Source organism: Festucalex cinctus, chromosome 1 (assembly GCF_051991245.1).
Source record: "Festucalex cinctus isolate MCC-2025b chromosome 1, RoL_Fcin_1.0, whole genome shotgun sequence".
Taxonomy (NCBI): domain Eukaryota; kingdom Metazoa; phylum Chordata; class Actinopteri; order Syngnathiformes; family Syngnathidae; genus Festucalex; species Festucalex cinctus.
The window spans coordinates 28234286-28256661 of record NC_135411.1 but is presented as its reverse complement, the minus strand read 5'-3'; the positions used below and the strand labels follow the sequence as shown (position 1 = coordinate 28256661).

The following is a 22376-nucleotide window of genomic DNA, read 5'->3' as shown; positions in this document are numbered from 1 at the left end:
TCATCCTTTTTTACCTTGGGGTTCTGGAGCCACATTTCAAGCCTCTGCACAGCCATGAGTCGAGCCTCTTTGAATCCGCATGTGGCAGTCACCAGGCGCAGTAGATTCCGTGACACGTTGTCCATGGGCTGCCGGCGGTTGAGTTGATCGCGCAGGACGTCCAGCACATAGTCCTCAACGCTCTCCGCTAGTTCCTCATACCTGCGATGAGACAGACACACTTGAAAACGCCTCAGAATAAACTCGGAGTGAATTCTCCTTCTGCATCGATACGTTTTACTACCTCGGCATAACCTGCCCTTCATCCTCGGGGCTGAGTTTCTCCTCCGCTATCAGCAATTCCGCCCGGCTGTCGTCCTCATCAGGAGTTGATGGATGAGGGCTGCTACCTACAATAAAACAGGAGTTTAGGGGTTTTCCAACATGAAGAAGAATTTAAAAGCCAGAGTGTTTGGTCAGTACCAGCACTGAGATCTCCAGCGGCTCGGCCTGTGTCGGCCTGCAGTAGCATGCTTTTGGGGGGCATCTTGGTGCAGAAAGCCGTTTGAATGTTGTCCACAAAGTTCTTACAGTGAGAGCTGTCCACCCAGATTCTTTCCCCCAGGGAGTCTTCAATGTACACCTGAAAAAAATAATTTTATATTGAATCCTATATTGAAATATTTATTTACTGTGTATAGTTTGTGGTGTAGCTTTTGAGTTTTAAGTTTAAACAACATCCTCGCTATTATTGATAAGTACCTGCCATAACACATGCATGCAAAAATATATTTCTCACTTTGACAAAAATCTCTGGCCAGTTCTCGTCCTCTTCATAGGCGGCCATCAGCAGATTGCAGGCCAGAACAGACACCAGGGAGTTTCCCTTTGCTTTAAAATTAATGGAAGCATCTCGACGCAGGAGACTGCACAAGGCCTGAAGGCAAATATGATACCGCAGAAAAAAAGGAAAAAAGAATATGTTCACTTGTTCAGTAATCAAGCACTCAACTTTAGACAATGTTGTGTTCATGAACAAAGCCAACACCTCTATGATTCCTTCTGTAGCAAACACGTTGGGTTTGATCTTAGCCAGGAACATGAGACTGAGATACAGCGTGATGTCTGGCTTGGCTCGGTTCATCTTGAGCTGCTTCACCGCGCCGCACAGCATCCCCTCGATGAGCTCGTCGTTGCCGTCGAACTCGGCTGCCTCGATGTCATCCAGCAACAGCGCCGGTGATACTAGTGCGTGTGCAGAAAGAAAAACAACACACATTGACATACATTGCTGGATTTACAGTATGTGATTTATTTGGGGCTGTTCAGAATATTTGTGGTACAAGTGGGAAAATTGTCACGGCGGCATAACTACAAAAAAAGACATGGATATCTTCATGAATCATTCTTCTTGCAAATGTTAATAAATGTGATTTCTGCCAATGTGAGTGCAGGGTAAAACATAATATGATGTAGCATCGGGCAATTGTACCAGCAGAGTATAGGGCATTTGTAAACATTGAATTTAACTGTGAGTTACCTTCTATAGGAATAACTGATGGTTCCTTAATAGAAGGTGATATTGCCCTCTTGTCTGCAGCCGCAACATCAGCGAGACGTCCCAGGGCACTGATTGGGGGTGTGGTGGAAAGCTTGGGCCGCTTGGTGAGGCTGGACAGACCCGATGAGGATGGGAGGGAGGAGGAAGTCTCTCTCTTGCGGTCGGCAGGTAGAACGGCGGTGGATGTCTTCAAAAGGACAGTGGGAGCTTTGGACTCGCCGCCTTGGTTCTTCGAGCCCAGAGCAATAAAGTCTCCGGGTGGGGGATGGCCTGGGACAAGAAAACGTTTTGTTTTTGTTTGTTTTTTTATTAAAGATGGTTAGATAAACATTTTTACAAAAGGGTTTATTTTACCTAAAGTTATTTTGCTATTATCTGAAAATAATAACATACTTTCTTTGGAAGTTGGATGTACATTACTCCAACGCTATAAGCAAAAGGCCACCTTACCCAGCCTTACTAAGTCGTACACTGCTACTATTGCTCTATTATGCATTGTCTCGTTTGAATTATCATCGGAGTGGGACAGTGTCGCCGAATGCCTGGACATGACTTTTTGTTTTGATGAATGTAACTTACCCGATGATTTTGCAGCACTGGGGCGCCGGAGGGCTGTAGGCTTTGGACGATTCATCACGACCGAGTGTCTCAAATGATAACAGCAGATGATCTACGCTTCACGTCATATGTTAGGATCCTCTACGTGTGACAGGATACATTAGTAAGGTTAGTTGAATGTCAACCACTGGCCGCGCATTTAGCAAACCAGCAGGGTCCAGAACATCGCAATAACGTCGCCTTATTAGATCAGAATTTAATAACATGAGCATGTTCGTTCACAATTCACATTATTTGTGCTAAAGCCCGGCTAACAACTAACACGGCTCACTCACAGCTTCCGGGTAACTGGTGGCAACTTTTGAGTAAACTGTGTCGGTGGTGAAAATTGAATCTGAAACGACTAAAAACGTTTCCCAAAAGTGGTGTTGATTAGTACCTCATTGTGTTTTAAAGTTGTCGCTAAAGGACAAAAATGCTACTGATGGGAGAGCCCAGGTTACAATAGCGTCTTCCTCGCTAAACTAAACATGTACGGCAAAGAGTATGGTATTAACATGCTGCCACCTAGCGTCAGTAGTATTAACTGCGTAAGCCCCACGTCACACCTATTTTCATGAAGCTTCTTTTAATTTGGCTACTGGATTCGGTGCCCAAACCAATGACGTGCACTAAATGAACTACAGTACATAAAATGGAAAGTACAAAGGAAATACAGTTTTGATTTTCTGTCTGCATTGTTTATTTATGCAACTGTGGGGACAACGAGTTAAGAAAGAAAAACAGTTTTATTACTTTCTGTAAATAAATGTTCTATGACAACGTTTGTAATTGCAATTTGCCAGTATATAAAAAAAACAAAACAAAAAAAACAATGTTCACGTTACTCAAACATATACAGTGTGCCAATAATTGTAGAGGTCTTCCCCAAGAGCTGAAAATTGTATTATTGGTTGTAAGTTGTATTGTATAGAACCTTGAAACAATGGAATGTTAAGTACAGCATCAGGTCAGCAGCCAGGTTTTACTCACTAAATTGTTAAAATAACTTTATCTTCCTGTTCAAGCAAGGGAAGGGAAGGGACAATACAAAATTATTATTATTATTATTATTATTATTATTATTATTATTATTATTATTATTATTATTATTATTATTATTATTATTATTATTATTATTATACACCAGGAACAATGTAAATCAGCAGTGTTCTTCGGTTTAAGACGCATTTATTTTATAACTAACCTACGATGACAAAGTAGTAAATTCATACAGTAAATATTAGTATAAAAACAGTCCTAAGCCATAGATATAAACCAATCAAATGAAAAACAATCCGCTGATCAAACACTGGGTGGCAGCAGTTTCCATGCAAATGAAAGTCATTATTGTTTATGGTGACTTGTTAGTTACGTTACAGAATGCGATAATGGACATTACAGTCACTTAATAATCTCCATAAATGACTTGACAGAAACAGCTAATTGATGATGAAATCGCTCCTCTAATGTGGCCCCGCCCATTGTGAGCAGCTGAACGTTGCTGAATTGACTCTATATTGTACGTATACAATCTACAAACTCAGTATGTTTCAGCACTGTAAATACTAGAAATAGTCTCGCCTCAGCTACTACCAATGGCTTTCTGTATTAAAGCAAACACTTGAAAAAAGAAGTAAAGTTTCCAGCTGGTTACGTAAAGTGTTTTCATCTTTTTGGGTGAAGTCAGTGGAATGTTCAGTGGTGTCATATGGGAAGTGTACTTATGATAGCATGTGTATGGCTTAGCAACAAATCCAGAACAATGCCCAAACATCTGGATGGGGAAAATGTGAGGTAACGGTCATGAATGGTCAGCATCAAGCCTGACTTGATTTGAAGTTGGAAGTGTTGGTGGTAGGGAATGATCTCTTATACACAAGGAGGCCTCTGGGTGCCAGATCACATTTCCAAGCAAGTTGAATGAGTCAGACAAAAAAAAAAAAAAACATGGAGATTAGTGACTCAATGTTACTTCCTGTAATCCAAAACTACTTAGACCGCACAACTCGCCATTCTTACGGATGCCTGAAACACGCTCGACTCCCTGCTTTTTCTCTGCTAAACATGGGCTTATAAATAAAAATTGAAGAGCCATGGGATTTTGTCTCGTGTTTTTTTTTTGGTTATTACTAAAAAAAATGTTATTATTATTTTTTTAAAGATAGGTAGGCCAATGTTTTTGTTTTTTTTTACACAATTCTTTAAAAACAATCAAAATAAAGATACAATTGTACAAACTACTGTAAATGGAATACAAATTACATTGTATAAAAATAAAAACATAATATACATATTAAAATGAACAGTTTAGAATAAAACTATGATCATTCAGAAATGAATAACTTTAGGCCCATTTCAAAGTTACGAGTTGTTGTAAAGAACCTAGAAATTCTTGTAACAGAACAGTTATAGAAATTCCTTGCAATAAATAAATTTTATCTTCACATCAATCTGGTTTCTGAAAGCATCATAGCCAAATCACAGCTGTCATCAAAAAGTTTAAAAAAAAAAAATATCTTGGGAGCTGAGCTTCACTATTTATTGATCTGTACAAAGCTTTTGATACAGTTGATCCTCTCGTTATTATGGGCTCACGTCTAAATGGCTCAAGATTTGCTATGGAGTTCCTCAGGGCTCGATTTAGGCTCCACTTGCTTTCATTATAATAAAGCACGTATTTATGTCACTGTACCAGTTAATATTAATACTGTACATATCATGCTGGTCCAGTGATATTTACTTCACACTACTTTCACTGCAATAATTTACGTTTTATTTAATTGGTCTTGATGTGGCCTGTGTGCTGGCTTGCAACGATCAACCAAATGTCAGCTGGGACTCCAGATCACCTGCAACCAAAATGAAGACTGGCGTTACAGAACATTGAATTATGGCTTGTCTGTTTCACCATTGAAAATCAAAACATGAACAAAACAATTAGTTATATTTCCATTTGTTCATGGCAATAATAACGCAATAAGTAAGACAAGCAAAGCTGAAATAATGATCAAACACCCAGGAAGCATCCACATGTGAACCAAATGTTGTCTGCTAGCAACCAGATTAAACAATGAAAGCAAGTTTACTCATCTGATGATGTTCACAGGAGAAACGCACACAAGAATGTCCATCGCCACGTGCTCCGCAGAACAACAAGCTTATCCATTGACTCACTGGCTATAAAACATGACAGCACTTTAAATCACAAGTTAAGTGGCAGCAGGTGAAAGAGCTGCGAGAGTGTGAGCCTGCGAGGATTCGATGAGGGAGTGGTTCATGTGTCACAGTTTGTTTCTAAATACATCATGCAAAGACTAAAATAAAGAAATATAAAGACTGAAAACTAAGTACAATACAGCCATACTCAACACTGGGCCCCAGCATGAGTCACCCCAATGTGAGCATCTTCATTAACATCAGCGATTATCTGACACCATTGCGATGTATAGTTAGCCGGTGTGACCATTTAGAGTGCCTCATTGTCAGCCATGAGTGCACGCACGTCACGCAGAGAAAGTCGGAAAAGCGAGGCGGTGGGAGGAGTCAGACTTGACAGCCAGCATCTGGAATGGGACTTCGGGATGGCGTAGCTGCTTTGGAGTGCCTCGTTGTTGCACTGTAGGCTTTATGTGAATATATTTTTGCAGCTCAAACCTGTAGTTACTGTATGTGCAAGCAAGTTTATTTTCACTTTACAGGGACTTTAAATTTTGTGTTATTCAATTTAAATCGCAATTATTTAATATTTCTTATCATTGTCTTTATCTAGAATACCATACATCTGGTCTGTGTGCGCCACCTCATTTAAACTACTCCACCTGCACTGTTTGGAGTGTAAACATGCTTTACACCTGAAGTCTGATCCAATATGGAAACTAGTGGGGCGGGGGCGGTTGTATATGTGTAAGATAGTTGTTGTTACGGTCTCTAAAGTAAATGTAAACACATTCGGCGTTTAAATCGCAAGGCAAAAATAACCTGTGACTGCAGCAGCCCCAATAAGAACAATCCTGTGACTGCTGCTGCCCTGCATACTTTCCTCAGGAATGGAATGCTGCTGCTCCAGGCAAGCTTTACTTTTCCCCACTTGTTGGTGCTCAAGATTTCTTTTTAAGCTGGTATTTAACTCCGAAACGACACACTTTCTTCGACCAGATTAGAACGTTTTTGTTTTGTTTTTTTGTGTTTTTTTTTCTCGCAAGAAAAACAGACTCTTCTATTTCTGGCTTCCCCCTCCCGGCGCTGACGTCAGCACTAAGTTATTTTCATGAATGGAGGGGGCGGTCATGAGGACGCGGTGACGTCAGTGCTTGCGGAAGCGGGAGCGTGGAATGTTAGTAACATTGTTGTTGTTTTGGGGTGAATTGAGTTAGCAGGACGCTCCGCTCGCAGGCTGGCTGGCTCGCCGTCTGCCGGACTCAGCAAAGCGGCTTCGACGGCCTCGTTTTCCCGAGGGGGGGTTAGGTTCCCACCTAACCGGACATATATATCAATTTTTAATATATTTTATTTTTCCGGGCATTCCAGTCCACCGGGATTACCGCGCGGCCACAGAGGTGAGCTTGTTTTTATATACAGTAATTAGAAATAAGTTTGTTGCGAAAATGCGGGGTTTAAAAAACAAAACAAAAAAACTAAAAGTCGACACGTGTAAAACAAACAAGTTGTCCAAAAAAGGCTTACTCGGGAGTTTGTGGTTACGTTTAAATAAACACAAAATGATGTCCTTGTGAAAGTTGAGCCACTACAGCGCAACGCTTTTAAAAGTGGTTGAGCAGTGAAAACATTGAAAGTAGTTTACTTAAGTTAAATTAGTAATACATGAATGATTGGGTTGAGCCTTTTCTGTTACTAAATTGGGCACAAGTTGGAGTCTTTCAAATTGTTTTCATTGTGAGTATAGGGAGAGAAAAAAAAAAAGGGTATTCCACAGCCCAAATCCCAGGCTGCCTTTGACATTGGAATACAACACGTGGTGTGCATTTTCGACATGTAGGACAAAGGGCACCCTGAGAAGTCAGACCACCAGGGCAGCACGGGTCTTTTGGGAGAGCACATATCTTCATCAACAATACATCAGTCGGAAGTCATGTTATAGACTCTGTGGATAATGTTGTTCATCTGTAGTGCTCATACACTTGTAATCAATTTCATGTGCAATTTATTAATATTAACCTACTTATGAACATGTGAGCTCAGTTGAACTTTTGACGCAACTGCACTTATGTATGGTAACAGTTTGACTCACTTCTTCTTGCACTTTAAATGTCACCAACTTGCACTTTCAATATTGTTCCGGGTGGGTGCACAGAATGTGGGAGTGGGCGCTCTAGTCTGTCATGAGGTGAACATGTGGCTCCATTGACCCCCCTCCCACTCCCACCCCACTCACACTCACTATATTTTTTTTTCTATTAGGTCCCGGGCTGAGTCATTTCTTTTCCACTGGCGCACTTGTGGCGTGAGCGTGATGAAGCACATGAGGGTTAGGAGATCCAGACAAGGGCTATGTATTTAAATTGTCACCAGTCATTTACTACTTTGCCTGGATGAAACGAGGCAGCAGAATGCAGAGCGCTCATGTGGTGGTGGAGTGTTGTGAAAGTGACATAGCTGCGGTGAGCAATGTGATGACTCACAGGGATGTTTGCTCTGATGTGTTTTTGCCTCGCTCGCTCTGAGGGAGGGAGGCGGATGATTGGCTATGCAAGCCTGCGTTTTTACTCTCGGGTAAACATCATTTACACAGCTAATAATACATTAGGCTTACACCTGCGCAAACGAATGACATCCAAATACCAGAGCTGTCTCAAAAAGTTTTCTTGACAAATACATTGCTCAATTTGTTTGCCTAATAGTTACCAAAAGTCATATTTGACCCTCTAATGTAATACAGAGAATGATTTTTAATTATTTTTTTTATTGTTTTTTATTGAAATGGTAACCATAAGTTAAAATGACTTGAGCAATTAGGCTGTTAGGAAAATGATTTATGAACACTTTCAGGGCTGTATTCATTTAAACACATTTATTATTGTGGTTGTAGAGAACGAAGCATTCATACCAATGACATGTGTCATTTGAGTGAAATCCATGCTTCTAAAGTCATGCAAACTTTTAATTTCCAACAGGTCTCGCGCATGATGTCATGCAAAGACCTTGGTGTGCATCTGTAGACCTCAGTTCAGTGAGAAAGGATTACGCAATATTTGTCAACACTTTTTTTGGGACACTCAGAGGTAGGCAGTCCTCATATTGCAAACAGTACAGTAAACTGCTTTTTCGCAGTATGGCATTCGCAAATTGACCAAGTCATAGATTTTTTTTTTTTTTTTTTTACTTATTTGTTTTTGTGCCAAAGCCAAAACCAGGTTTCATATATATACATATTACACTGATCCATCAAAAAGTATTGGAATGGCAAGGTGAATTAATTTGTTTTTGTTATATACTAAAGATATTTGGGTTTGAGATCAAAAGATTCATACGAGACAAGTTTAGAATTCCAGTTTTTATTTCATGGTATTTAGGCCTACATCTACACGTGCTCAACAGTTCAGGGCAGAGCACCTTTTGCTTGAAGCCCTTCACATTTGACAAAGCAGGTTCAACAAACTCTGAGACGAACGCTGAACAGTGAGTTAACCTATCTTGAGATAGGAAACTGCGTTTTCGGTTCCAGGACAGCTGATTTAAGTTAGTTTGATCAACGCAGAGTATAGTTGCACTTGGAATTACCGCCACACTAAAAAGACCGCATCAATGGAGCCCCGATTCAACGAGTCAAATGTCGCCCTCTGCTTCCCCTTTTTTTTTTTAACCCTCTCGACTGAAAATCTTAATGTGATCATATGGCGAATTTCAACATGTCTTTAGGAAAAAAGTGCAACACCGCAGCAGCTGCAATAGAGAGGAATCGGGCGGTGTGGGAGAATGTTGTTGCTCAGGTCAATGTGAAATTTCAATGTAGCTAATCCTTTGCCGTCACAATAATATGACAGGGGAAACCTGTTGAATGGTAGCTCATTCATTTATTTCATTTAGGGGCAATCCTGCGGGGTAGAAGGTCACTTGACTTAAAATGAAATATAAAAAAACTGAAGATGAAATATAAAAACATTATTCAAACATGTATGAGAAAAAAAACGGAGCGCAACACAATATCTGCTGCGATGTGAGCACATGACTGCAGCTGGTAATGTTGCAAATGTAATGACGGATTCAGTTGTCCATGTATAGATAATGGACTCTGATGTGAACTGGTACCTTTCAAAAAGATAACTGTCTGGAAATGTTAGAACATCTATGCACGGTCTGATAACCATCTCACGACAATATTTAATTCCCTGCGCAGTAATGCTGCCTGCACACTCTAATAAGAGAATTGTTGAACCAATTTAAGATTACAAATTGAATTGTTGCCCAAGTTAAATAAGACAGCTTCAATTTGTAACACATGATTTAATTAAGTTTATCCAAATGAATATGTTAAGTTTAATTAATTATGGGTTCATTAAACTGAATATATTCACTTGGATTAAGTTAATAAAAAAATAATCCAAAGTGAATATATTAAGTTTAATGAATTCATAATTCATTAAGATGAATATATTCACTTTGGATTAATTAAATCCAACTGTGTGTTACCAGCAATTTTATTAAGTTGGTCAACAATTCAATTTGTAATCTAAATTTGGTTCATCCATCCATCCATCCATTTTCTGAACCACTTGCTCCTCACAAGGGTCGCGGGGGGTGCTGGAGCCTATCTCAGCTGGCTATGGGCAGTAGGTGGGGGACACCCTGAACTGGTTGCCAGCCAATCGCAGGGCACACAGAGACGAACAACCATCCATACACACAAGCACACATAGGGACAATTCGGAGCGCCCAATTAACCTGCCATGCATGTCTTTGGAATGTGGGAGGAGACCGGAGTACCCGGAGAAGACCCACGCGGGCACGGGGAGAACATGCAAACTCCACCCAGGAAGGTCCGAGCCTGGACTCGAACCGGAGACCTCAGAACTGGGAGGCGGACGTTCCAACCAGTCAACCACCGTGCCGCTCTAAATTTAGTTTAACAATTCTCTTTTTAGAGTGCACCTTCATTTAACGGGATCATTTGTCAAAAGGACATGCTATGTTCGAGAAAAAAGCGGACTTTTATTATAGGCCTATTCACTTTTGTTTTTTGTTTTTTAAATAACAGACAGCAGAACTATGTTACACCAAAACTCACCAGCTGATTGAATGGATGAGGAAATCAAATGTCGTGTGTGGCTGAAAAGAGGCGGAGACAGAGAAAACCTCGAGGTTCATCGAGATAAACCTGGTACCGAACATGTTAGGTTCATAGTCTATTACTACGGTAACTGACGAGAGCTCAAGTTACCTCTTTTAATGAAACAGGTTAGAGTTACCTCTTTTTCTCTGGTTTCAGTTACCTCCCTTTCGGAAACAATTTCCCGCATTTTCAGGGTTAACAGACTCAGGGTTCTCAGTAAACCTGATTTGTGAAATGGACCCCATGCCTCATAGATGAGCTCATAAGTACATCGATCATAAGTTTCTTTCTCTATATGTTGTCCTTTCTATCTTTTCCGAGATGAAGCTTAACATCTACCAAATTGATGGTATAGTGAAAGTGATGCTACCTGAATTTTAGGGAAAAGGTGGAGCGCTTCGACAAAACAAGCATTCCCACTTCCATTCACACCTATGAACAGTTTAGTCAAGTCAAGTAGTCGGATCAATATTGTGTTTGTAGAATATTCATTACTGCGATTGGCTGGCAACCAGTCCAGGGTGTCCCCCGCCTACTGCCCAGAGCCAGCTGAGATAGGCTCCAGCACCCCCCGCGACCCTTGTGAGGAATAAGCGGTCAAGAAAATGGATGGATGGATGGATGGATGAATATTCATTAAGCAAAAAAAAAAAAAAAAGTACCTGTCATGGCTCACCTGTTTGCTGGGCTTTTTCATTTGATGTCTGTAAGCTGAGCCCTTAGGCAATGTGATGTCATTTTCAGTCAACTAGTGGCTGCTCCCTGAAATGGATAAAACTGAAAACCCTGTTTAGACTAGTGGAGGAACATAGAACATATTGTAAAGAAAAATTTGGACTTGACTTCCCCCCAAAAGCGTGGAGAAAACATCAGACTCCTCAAAGAAAGACCCAAGTCAAGATTTGAACTTGGACCTCAGAATTGAGAGACAAACAGGCTGGCCTCTCTCAACATTTGTATGCAAGAATTGCTGACCTTGTTTTTAGCAACGTGAGTAGGCAAAATAGAAATAGAAACGCTCAGTATGACGCAGTGCAGTATGGCAGCATAATGTCAATCAAAAGTGAACATGATGATTTCTGAAGCAATCACATTCAGCTGTGCGATATTGAAAAATGAGCTCATGACCACACACTGTGACCTGCAACCTGCTTTCACCCCGCCGGCACGCCTGCCTCATATTGTGCACATAGGCGTGGTTCGGGCCAAGTTTATTTATTTAGTAGGATGTGATTGGGAATTCCTCGCTGGATAGAACTGGTCCGGTTTGCTGATGCACATTTGTCAACTTCCTGATTGCACGCAGAGTGAGAATGCAAGCCGGCAGCATAAGCTAACGTGCGCTTTTGTCTCCTGTTATTCACACACGGCTCATTTTCCCAGCCCTCTTCTGCATTCTTGAAATTGTCTTTGGAATACAGCGAGTTCTCCTCCCTTTCCGCACCAAAGATCTGCGGTGGTCATGCCAACCGTTGCTCGGGCTACTTTTCCTTCCTTTCTCGCGAAACAACGGGATTTTCCAGGAAACGTCAGATCGGGAGGGTGCGATTCCCTGCCTGCCGCTTGTGGCTTTTACCAGTAAACAGCGTGACTCACCGCTCTGCTATGCGCTGTGTTTCCTTCACATCGGATCCCGCCGAATGTGCTGTGCTGGGGGAAAGAGTGCGGAATGTGCACATGTATAGGGTCTGTTGTTGGATGTATTTCAACAGCCGCCTGGGGAGAGGAAAAAGTGCCAAAAGATTAGAGCTGCCAGAGGGCGTCTGCCCTCTGAACTAGCAAACAGAAAGAAGGAAAACAAAGTGTAAATCGGGCAAGTGTGGTGTTTATTTTCTGAGCGGGCTGGTCCCCGCTGTTACTGCAACCTTGAACTTGAGCAGATGCCTGGAAAGCAAACAAACAAACAAACAAAAACACATCATCAGTGAACACAAGTGTTTTTCAAATAATGCTCCCATTGACAATAATGAAAACATGCAAAGTGGATTCTAGGCTGGAAATGTCAACAATATAAAACTTTATTAAATGTTAATACTACTTTCATACAAGCACAAACAGAACTTTAAACCATTATGCAATGAGAGTCAAATAAAACTATTCACCGGATGTAAAGTGAACTGAGTAAATAAACAATTTAAAAAACAACAACCTTAAAATCTAATCTAATGAATGCCAAATGCAGGCTGTTTATTTGGTTCATGAATGTAGCCATGTGTCATTTGAAATGTACATGGAAATACAGTAGAAAAACAAATATAGCCATTGAAATCAGAATTGGGTATTTGGACCTGTTGTGTAGATCCAGTTTAAGCATCAAGGAAAAGTGCCCTTTTGTCAACCACTTGTACATTTTTACTCAATGTTTTAGTTAGGGCTGAAATGATTAATTGAATAATTCAATTGTCAACAAAAGTCAAAACAAAATCTCTGGCTCGATCCTTTTCCCATAATGTTACTGCGGAGTCGCACACCACTTTGAGTAGAAATGGGGATCCAGGAGGAAAGATTTTCATTTCAAATGAAAACTTGTAGTGATAAAAACACATTTGTAGTCATGTTTGTAATCTGACTTTTGGCTCACTGATTTAAGTTTATGCTACATTTGTTTGATAGAATTGTGTGATGTCATGGTGAACGAGTGAAAGGACTCAAGTCAAGGTGTTTAGTAGGTTAACAATTCAAGTTGAAATAACTAAGCTGTTTTACTTGCCTTTATTTTAAGGCATCAAAACATTTATGTATAATAAATTCAATATTGTCAATTGTAATCCAGAATAATGTATTGCTTGTGCTTGTTAAAAATACAGAGAAGGAGAACCTATAATGACCCAATCAATGAACTGCAATCACTAAAAGGGTATTTTGATTGTTTGTTTGTCCGTGGACATTCCATGTCGGGACTGTTTTTGAAAAACAAGAGAAAAATAGTCCTGAAGTGGCCAAAAATACTCTTGAAAGCGTATAAATTTCAAAGTGTCATGTCCACTCAAAACAACGGCAAACATGCTCCTCTTACCACATCAGTGCGTGTTTATTTCACGTCGTAACTCGCCTCACCGCTTTTTATCTCAAACACTGTGGCGGTGGATCACTCCAAACTTTGTCGTGGACGCGCCATTACGTCATTGTAATTGTGTTATTGCCGGGTTGCTAAGAAGGGATTTCTGAAGTATTGCAATTAGGTGAGGTTTGAAAAGAAAAACAAATGACAAAACAATTGAGCAGTTCAGATTAGGAAGCTATTTGGAAATAATCCGTTTCAGAGTCAAATGCAGCCATTATGACAATTGAAATTCTTTTCAAATTTTTTTCAGACCAGTCTGAGTACTCAACTCTTGCGCAGTCACGATGCCACAAGTAATTTTGATACATAAAATAGAATAACAGATAATAAATAATAAAAAGGCCTATATATCCCAATATAGCATTTTCCCTGAAAATTGCATGAAATTAAGGTAATTTTCTACCCTTCTCATTTCTATTCCGTGATTGTAAAATGACTACGCCGCCATCGCAAGTATCGATACCTTGACATAAGGCTGAAATCAGCCCGATACCGATACCTGGTAAAAGCAATCTGCAAGTAGGTGAATGCACGGTTGGACTGTACATTGAAATGTGTTTGTAGCAGACTTCCTAGCATGTGCACACAGGCTACGTTTGATTTGTTTGGGCACGTGAACTACGCCAGACGCGTCGGAATTCCAGACATTTTGTACACTTTGCAACTGTTGCTTCACAAGTGAGAAAGAGCCTCAGCTCCGCCTGACCCCCCTCCCCTGTTCCCTTGTAGAGGAGTGCATGGCGGGACATATTGGGCCTGCTCCGATGAACATTTGCATGATGAGAGGCTCCAGCACATGTGTGTTTACTCAGGAATGTGGTTTTTGTTCTAGAAGCGAGCCATCTGTGGCTTTTTTTTTCTTTGAGGTATTTTCCCAGACTGCCTTTTCAGAATGGCCTCGCACGAGTTGTTTTCTTGATTGCGTCTGTTGAAGAAAGAGCGAGGGGAAAAAAAAAAGAAACATCTGTCGCGTTTGTACACGAGCGCCTGGGTTCTATCATGCGAGCTCTCGTTGGAGGAAACGTTGGCATCTTGATGAGGAGAACCTTAGAAAAACACAAGCACATGCCTGAAGAATTTCAGGAAGACAAGCCGGCCTCCTGGTTCATGCTGGAGGCCCCCTTGTATGAAGAAAAGGGGGCCTCCCCTCCTGCCACCATGCACAACTTTTCCATAATCTTCACAAGGAATATTCCCAGGGACAAACCGCTGACGCAACGCCTTCGAAACGTGACATATTCAACCTACTTGCGCATGAGGAATTCCATATATTAATAATACATTCACTTTGGTGATGCAGCTGTTGGGGAACAGCAGATGTCGCATGAATCCAGAAACGGGACTTAGTGGTTCCCTTTAATCATGCGTTTCAGAAGGCTGGCAGACTTTGATGCTCGTCTGCTTCCTGTCAAATGGGATGTCATGATTTAGCTACGGCCTTGCATCTTCAAACAAAATAGCCTTTAAAAAAACAAAAACAAGTGTGTAATGCCAAAGAATCCCTGAATGTTCAAACACTATATCAGATCATGTTACCAACTTTTTTTTTTTTTTTTACTGAGCTAAATCTTGGGTACTGATTACTACAAAGTGGTACCAGTTTGATATACACACTTCAAAAATAGCAACTTTGCTCAAAATACAGTTAATAATGTTCCATACCCATACAGCTTATCATTGGGGTCTCAGAAGTGCTATTATACGTTATTATAAATAATGAATGATATTCATTATTGATCATATTAATGAGTTCTCACAATACCTATAGGAAATAGATAATTATCAAAACGCAAAACTGTGTTTATATAAATATTTGCCAGTGTTTACATTTTCAAATGATCACTTCTACAATATTCCTAGAAAATCACAGTGTTCCATCACTGGGGCTACCTGGTGCCCGCGGGCACCACATTTGTGAAGTGACCCCTATAATTGTATACAGTATAATGTTAGAGTGGCAGTGGTGCCTTGAGAATCAGTTCTAAGTCTAATTCTATGATTAGTTATGTGACCACTCTTGTAACTAAAAAAAACTTGTGCAGTTTATTTATTTATTTATTTATTTATTTATTTATTTATTTTTAATGGGAAGTAGAATTTAAAGAAATAAACAGTTTGTACATCAATTCTTTCATTGTGACTCCTTCTGGAGTGTGCGATTTGGCCACAGGGGGCAGCATAATACAAGTCAAAAAAGACAACCAAAGACTTTACAACTGCTGTGACTCAGTGAAATGTTGTAATAGCCTATTAGTAGTTTTTCGATAGAGGATAAAGAATATATGTCTATGTGTATTGTTATATCATCTGTCTACAATTATTGATGCACCGTTTGTGTGTATCCGTTGCTAAGAGTTTACTTGTAAACTCGCATTGCATTGTGTTAGCATTAAGCTAGTGGAAGGCAAAGTTGTGCGCAGTGGTTTAAATACACAGTGTGTCTTTTTTATGTTTAATTTGACAGTAGACTTAAACTGGGAGTGGCATTAAACAGCTTGAAGCCTCTTTTTTGGTCACCCTTTGCCCAACTGCTGCTTGTTGTGAAGTTACTTGAATTGACTGCCACCATAGAGCACTCAGCAAGTCTGCGCTCATAAGTCATAGCAAAAAAAAAAAAAAAAAAAAAAAAATGGCCAAACATCAGCATGTCTCTTGAAAAACTCACAAGTGAGGTCACCCGTATCTCAAGTACAGCAGTTAACGTTCACTTATATTTGCATTTTATTACTAAAACGGTTTTTAGTAAATTTAGGTATGTTTTTTAGGTGCAGTTTGTTATTTTCCTATATTTAATCACGGAGTTAATATTGAGTTCTGCTTCATTTTGAGTCACACTTGAGCCTTCTGTATTTTAATGTTGGCCAGTGGTCATGATGGTGCTACTTGGAAAGCCAAGTCATTGAGCCTACTTGGTATAACAAGTTTGAAGACATCTGCCGCCCCACCCAAGAGAATATTCAGAGATCGGTCTTCCCAGGATATCACTTCTAGTTAAACTGTTGACTTGGCAGAAATCGCTTTGAGCGCAGTGGGCTAAATTTACCCTGCAGAGATAAATAAGGGCATGCAGAGGCTCAGGAAAGCCCGGCGTAAGAGGATCCGCACAGCGGGATGCTGATAGACGACATTGTCTCCCGGTAAAAATACATCGGTGACGACGAGGGAAAGTATTCCGCCGTGACACGGGGAATTTTCCACAAGTCGCCCCGGTAAAGGTCAGCATGACTGTACTGTAAATGTTATGCTGACGTGACAGTAATTTACGCCCTGTCATGTGGCGGTGGGTACTACAGAGGGACCCACTCCTCACCTCCTAGTTGGGGAGAGGGTGGGGGTGGGGGGAGGGGGGGGAGAGAGAGAGAGAGAGAGAGAGAGAGAGAGAGAGAGAGAGAGAGAGAGAGAGAGAGAGAGAGAGAGAGAGAGAGATGCTGTCGCCTGTTTGTACGCTGCGTGAGCTCGGCTGCTGCGGTTATGAATGAGCCTTGTTTACCCGCTCGCTGACCATGTGACTCACACTCCCACGCCCATTCGCAGGGGCGTTGCCATGGCAGCCACTGAGAATGGAACATGGCACTTGAAGTCCTGAAATGGAGCGTTTGCTTTGGAGCGGTTTTTTTGTTTTGTTTTTTTGAAGGGGGGCTGCAACAAGTAACAAGTAAAGACAGTCTTCTCCGAAAGAGTCAAGCTTCTATAAGGGATGCTGACTTGTTAGAGCGAACTGCATTGTTTAGACAATCGGCTTAAATGTGGTCCTGCTGGCCTCTGCTGGTACACATGGCAAATGGCAAGATGCTAAAAGTTGCTACCGAGGCATTCAACAGCTTTCAATTAATTACTACACATGCGCTGAGACAGACATACTCTAAAAATGAATCATTTCCATCTCTGAACATAATCAGTATTCTACTAATTACTGAGCATTGTTCTTTGGGCAATATCCTACTACATATGAGTGTGGGAATGCAGTCTGGGCTGTTTGTTTGGATTTACCCGGATTAATTCACCTCTTAAAGTAGAAGCGGGAACATTTTCTTGACAATAATATGTTTAATGCAGCTCCACGAGCCTAAACATGGTACTATTGTGGGTAATATTGTGCTTTTGGAATAGACTTGACTTTATTGATCCCTCTGGGAAGTGTATGTATATATATATATATATATATATATATATATATATATATATATATATATATATATATATATATATATATATATATAAAATACGAGTTAAGCAGTAAATCCATCACGGTTCACCTGTTTTCTGAAGATGAGTTGTGATTGGTTGTTCCCTGAGCAACTGTGGTGTCATTTTTAGTCAACAGAAATTAGCAAAAATGGCTGCCCCCTGAGACGCTTTCAGGGTTCACCAGTCCTCGAGGTCCGGAGTCCTGCTGGTTTTAGATGTTTCCACCTACCAACACACCTGATACTAAAGGACCATCACCACCAGGCATGCTGATGAGCTGATTATATGAATCAGGTGTGCTAGTGGGCCAAAACATCTAAAACCTGCAAGACTCCGGACCTCGAGGGCCGGAATTGGAGAACCCTGAGTTTACAGAAACAGGTTGATTTTTTCCTTTTTAACTTATATTACGCAGATGCAGACTAATTAGACTAGTGGGGGAACATACAATATATTATTGTACACAATAGACATGTACAAATTTTTGCTCTGGCCAACCAATCAAAGGATGGAAAAATGCTGCCATAATCAAGGCCAGCCTTTTGGCCTTATCAGGATGAATTTGAAATCTGATTCAGTAAAATAAACGGCTCAGTTGTTAAGAGTTTAAGTAACATCGGCCAGCACTACTGATTGTGAAGGACCTGGGTGGATTAGATTGACATGGCGACACATGCTGTCGGGCTGAAATCTGATTGGACGAAGTAGAGCAGCCAAGAGAAACACTAAAAAACGAAGAGTGTGAAGGTCTTGAACTGTGCACTTACTGGACTAATGAGACCATGTGACTAACACTGTTCATTTCTACCGCCTGCCTCAGTGTGTCTCCTGTGAGAGCGCGTCAAGTTGTCTGCACGCAGGGAATGACGACTCCTTTCAAGACGAGCAAAGCTTTAAAGGTAAGCTCTGGATCATGGGACGGCTTCTCGGACTAGACATCGGGTCCTCACGCCGCGTCTTGTCGGCCACAGGTCAAGAAGGAGGCGGGCGAGAATGCCCCGGCCCTCAGCGACGACGAGCTGGTGGCCATGTCCGTGCGGGAGCTCAACCAGCACCTGCGCGGGCTGACCAAGGAGGACGTGGTGCGGCTGAAGCAGCGGCGGCGCACGCTGAAGAACCGAGGCTACGCCGCCAGCTGCCGCATCAAGCGCGTCACCCAGAAGGAGGAGCTGGAGCGCCAGAAGACGGAGCTGCAGCACGAGGTGGACAAGCTGGCCCGCGAGAACGCCAGCATGCGGCTGGAGCTGGAGGCCCTGCGCGCCAAATACGAGGCGCTGCAGTGCTTCGCCAGGACTGTGACCCGCGGCGGGCCCCTGTCGCCGGGCAAAGTGGCGACCACCAGCGTCATTACCATCGTCAAGTCGGCCAACCACAACAGCTCCGTTCCGACACCCTTTTCGGCACCGTCCTAGTGTCCGTTGGACTTTGCGCTTCTCTTCCCACCTGATCCTGACCTGACCTCATCCGCACTGAGGAATCTCAGTAGCAAGACTAAAGGATTGGTCAGAGGGATGACAAGCTCTGTGTGATCTTATGCTGCATTCGTGACTCCCTTCTGTCTTTTATCTTCACCCTAAAAGCATCCACAGATCTGACATCTGTGGGCCAGCTCGGGGCTTTTTCACAATCTCTTCAGTTTACACTTTGGAACAACATTCCCAAACTTTTAAAAAGGGTTTACAATGTCAAAAGGTATCCAAAAGTCACTATAAACGTCCTTGTTTCTATTTTGTTTTAGGCATCATTCATACAGACATGAGGCCATCAACATTAAATGTGCTCACAAAAACGTATAAATACGTTCTATTTTAAATGTTTTACGTGTCCCAAAGATGTACTTATACGTTTTTTTTTTTTTTATGCTAGCGCATACAGAAGGCGTTCATGCAGCCTCTCAAATGCAGAGAACAGGTGAAGCAATGGTAGTAATTCCAAAAACAGCCAGCAGATGGCAGCAGATTATAAGAGATCAACGAGGGCCATGTTGAAAACAAGCTGATTTCCGCATAATTCTAAACAGACTTGTAAAGATTGATGAAACTTATCTATATTCTAATGCTAATTGCTGCAAAACGGAAACAGAAATATATATTTTTTTTCCTGATGAAAGAAGACTCTAATCTTTCTTTTGGTAGGTTCCATGTTTTATAGCAAAAGAACAAATATTCTGTGGGCCTTGCAAAATCAGTAAAAATCCAGTAAAACAGCTGGGAGCGAAGGGGTTTGCGTCAGTGCAAATGGCTGCGAGTGAATGAATTAAACAGCTTACGCTTTGCCGTTTTTCTAAGCATATCATTCCCATGCCCTGACTCACCAACTGACATTGGAGCACTGTTGCAAAACTTCTGCCGCTCAAATTTTTCTTCACCAAATTGCAGTTTAGCACCAAATTGAGAAACTTTTAGGGCATCGCAATGTGTATGTAGTACTCCATCCATGGCAGGTTTCTTTGTTCTTGACAAACCACACAGCAGAAACACTACTTCTACCAGCACTGGCGTAAAAGCAGAACTCCTAGAGCAGGCGTTCATGCAAACCAGGGAATGTCTATCCAGAGGGTTGCAATGGAACTTAGCATCAATCAAAGAGGAATTCAGTGGATGCTTCAGACTGATAAAGCTTCAGGTGGTTCAAAGTCGTCAATCAGGTAACAATGCAAAAAATCGTGAATGACATCTCCCCCAGTGCTTCATAGAGGCCTAGCAGGCCTTTCTTGACCCCTCCCATCGACAAAAGCCTATGTGTAGTATCAACTGCTGATGGCCCCAATTCTGTTTGAATGATACCCGAAATAAAAAAGAAATGATTTAGTGACTTTTGTACACCCCGCATTTGCACTGTGCAAACCCCTGCCCCTGCCCCCTCGCCCCTGACACCGTCCTAACAGCACTGGCAGGGTAAATTCCTCTCCTTGACTGATGACAGAGATTCAGGAAAAGATGAAAAAGTGTCCAACATGCCTTCAGGTGGCAGCACCAGCCTATAGTCTTCTTTTGGAAGTATGTCAAACCACACCAAATCATTTCCAAGCACATTGAAGTGTTGCCTTAACGAAGGGTTGAGAGATCATTTTCAAAGAGATACGAGTATTTGCGTGCCTAGCAGTCCACTCTGTTTATGGAGTCACGGGATTACGTTTTACTTGTACTATAGGAAAATCAAAAGACTCCATTTTAATTTCATGAGGCGACTCCAAGCGTGGAATTGTTGGTTTTCTGACGATTCCACAGCACCCACAATCTGCCCCGTAGAGCACCTTTGGGGATATTTTTGTTGCCGTACCAATTAAAAAGATGTGTGTATACAGTCAGGAAGCTAACCAAGCGTTAAAAAAAAAGAAAAAAAAAAGTGTAGTGACAATCACTTTGCTAGTTTGCTGTGATAGCCTGATACAAGCTAAACGCTATATTCTGGACAACAGCACTTATTGTGTGAATGCTGAGAGACAAGCTTTTTTTTTTGTGGTGTAAAATTAGGACTTTAATCTTTTATAAACATTAGTTTACCACTCCCAACCTAACATGGTACCTTTCTCATCAAGTTTGGACCATATCGTAATTTGTTTTTCCCCTGACAAATTTGTTTTCTTAACATCGCAATTTTATTTATTTTTTGTTGTGACCATATTTTTTCATAGCAGGTTATATTTCTGTAACATTAGAACTTTATCTTAATCATAAGCTTTGCATACAATTATAACATTATTCTCTTATGACACCATTTGTTTTTGTAAAATTAGGAATTATTCCATTATCAAATACTTATTCCAGCCTTATCGTATGACTTTTCACATAAATTACTTAAATTTATTATTCATTTGCTTTTTTTTTGTTTTTGTTTTTTTTTGTAAAAATGTAGTCTTTTTGTAAAATTGGAAATTTATCCCCTTATTTAACTTGCAAACGTTCTCATAAAAAAAAAAAAAAAAAGGAAAACAAATCTGACCGTATTACTATAATATTAGAACTTTTTTGTGTCAAAGTACAATTTTAGTGTCTCGTTTGAACTTGGAAAATTAAAACGTTATTCTTTCCTTTAAAAAAATTAACTTTTTGTGGCGGTGGTGGTGGTGCAGGGTGGGGGTGGAGGTGGGGGGGCAGTTAGCTATTTTCACATTTTCATTTCATTTCATTTTTTTACAGAAATTTCTGAGTTTATTATTACCGGTATTATACCCCCCCACCCCCCCCCCCCCCCTACACACACACACACACACATATATATATATATATATATGTACATACAACTGTTCTGAAACAAAGTGTGCTTACCCCATTTTTTTTTTGTCTGTCAGTCACAGCACTTATTGGAGATGAAGCTGAATAACAAGCAAAACATAATGGCCTCTTCCCAAAGCACTTAAAAATCATCCCAATTGGTCTGACGTCATCCCCTATGCTGCCTATGACCACTAGTGGCTGTATTTGCCTGGTAAATGAGGTTTGGCACACATTTTTTATTTTTTTATTTTTTTATTTTTTATTTTTATAGCTCTCAATTTACTTTTTGGTTAATAGACCTCCTGATGGTATCTCAGCATTCACACACAATTTCTGAGGAGACTGCAATTTCTAAGTTAGGTTATTTTTGCCTCTTAAATGCCACTCTCTGGAAGGTAATCCATATTGGATAAAGTTAAAATAACTTAATGACAGGTCTCTACAAGTGAAATACTTCCTGTACATTAAAGCTTTGGT

At 40.9% G+C, this 22376-nt stretch overlaps 2 protein-coding genes across 7 annotated transcripts in view; one reads left to right on the top strand and one right to left on the bottom strand.

The window, feature by feature from the left end:
- The window catches only part of ints1 (integrator complex subunit 1), a 44543-nt gene that overhangs the window by 21159 nt on the left and 1008 nt on the right, over nt 1-22376 (bottom strand). The window contains exons 2-10 of one of the 4 annotated variants that reach the window (XM_077527572.1): nt 12024-12311; nt 11104-11213; nt 2120-2239; nt 1520-1810; nt 1028-1224; nt 779-916; nt 463-622; nt 284-389; nt 15-201 (exon numbers count right to left, since the gene is read on the bottom strand). In XM_077527572.1, coding sequence (XP_077383698.1) covers nt 15-201; nt 284-389; nt 463-622; nt 779-916; nt 1028-1224; nt 1520-1810; nt 2120-2174 — 1134 coding nt within the window. In that variant the 5' untranslated portion in view covers nt 2175-2239; nt 11104-11213; nt 12024-12311. Of the gene's footprint in view, nt 1-14; nt 202-283; nt 390-462; nt 623-778; nt 917-1027; nt 1225-1519; nt 1811-2119; nt 2615-11103; nt 11214-12023; nt 12312-22376 lie in introns of those variants that run through there. The other 3 variants (XM_077527565.1, XM_077527557.1, XM_077527581.1) reach the window with 3 other exon arrangements.
- On the top strand, nt 6509-21719 carry mafk (v-maf avian musculoaponeurotic fibrosarcoma oncogene homolog K). Of its 3 annotated transcripts, none has more exons than XM_077527609.1 (3): nt 6509-6696; nt 18500-18578; nt 18651-21719. In XM_077527609.1, the coding sequence occupies exons 2-3, from the start codon at nt 18543-18545 to the stop codon at nt 19089-19091; spliced, it is 477 nt and encodes a 158-aa protein (XP_077383735.1). In that variant the 5' UTR covers nt 6509-6696; nt 18500-18542; the 3' UTR covers nt 19092-21719. The 3 variants fall into 3 exon arrangements, with proteins under 3 accessions (XP_077383735.1, XP_077383742.1, XP_077383749.1); XM_077527616.1 differs by lacking the exon at nt 6509-6696 and adding an exon at nt 16676-16706; XM_077527623.1 differs by lacking the exon at nt 6509-6696 and adding an exon at nt 16927-17146.

Bases quoted from the DNA above. Each gene is read 5' to 3' on its own strand.
- mafk (XM_077527609.1), top strand. From the start codon at position 18,543: ATGACGACTCCTTTCAAGACGAGCAAAGCTTTAAAG. The intron at 18,579-18,650 runs GTAAGCTCTGGA...TGTCGGCCACAG, and splicing joins AGACGAGCAAAGCTTTAAAG to GTCAAGAAGGAGGCGGGCGA.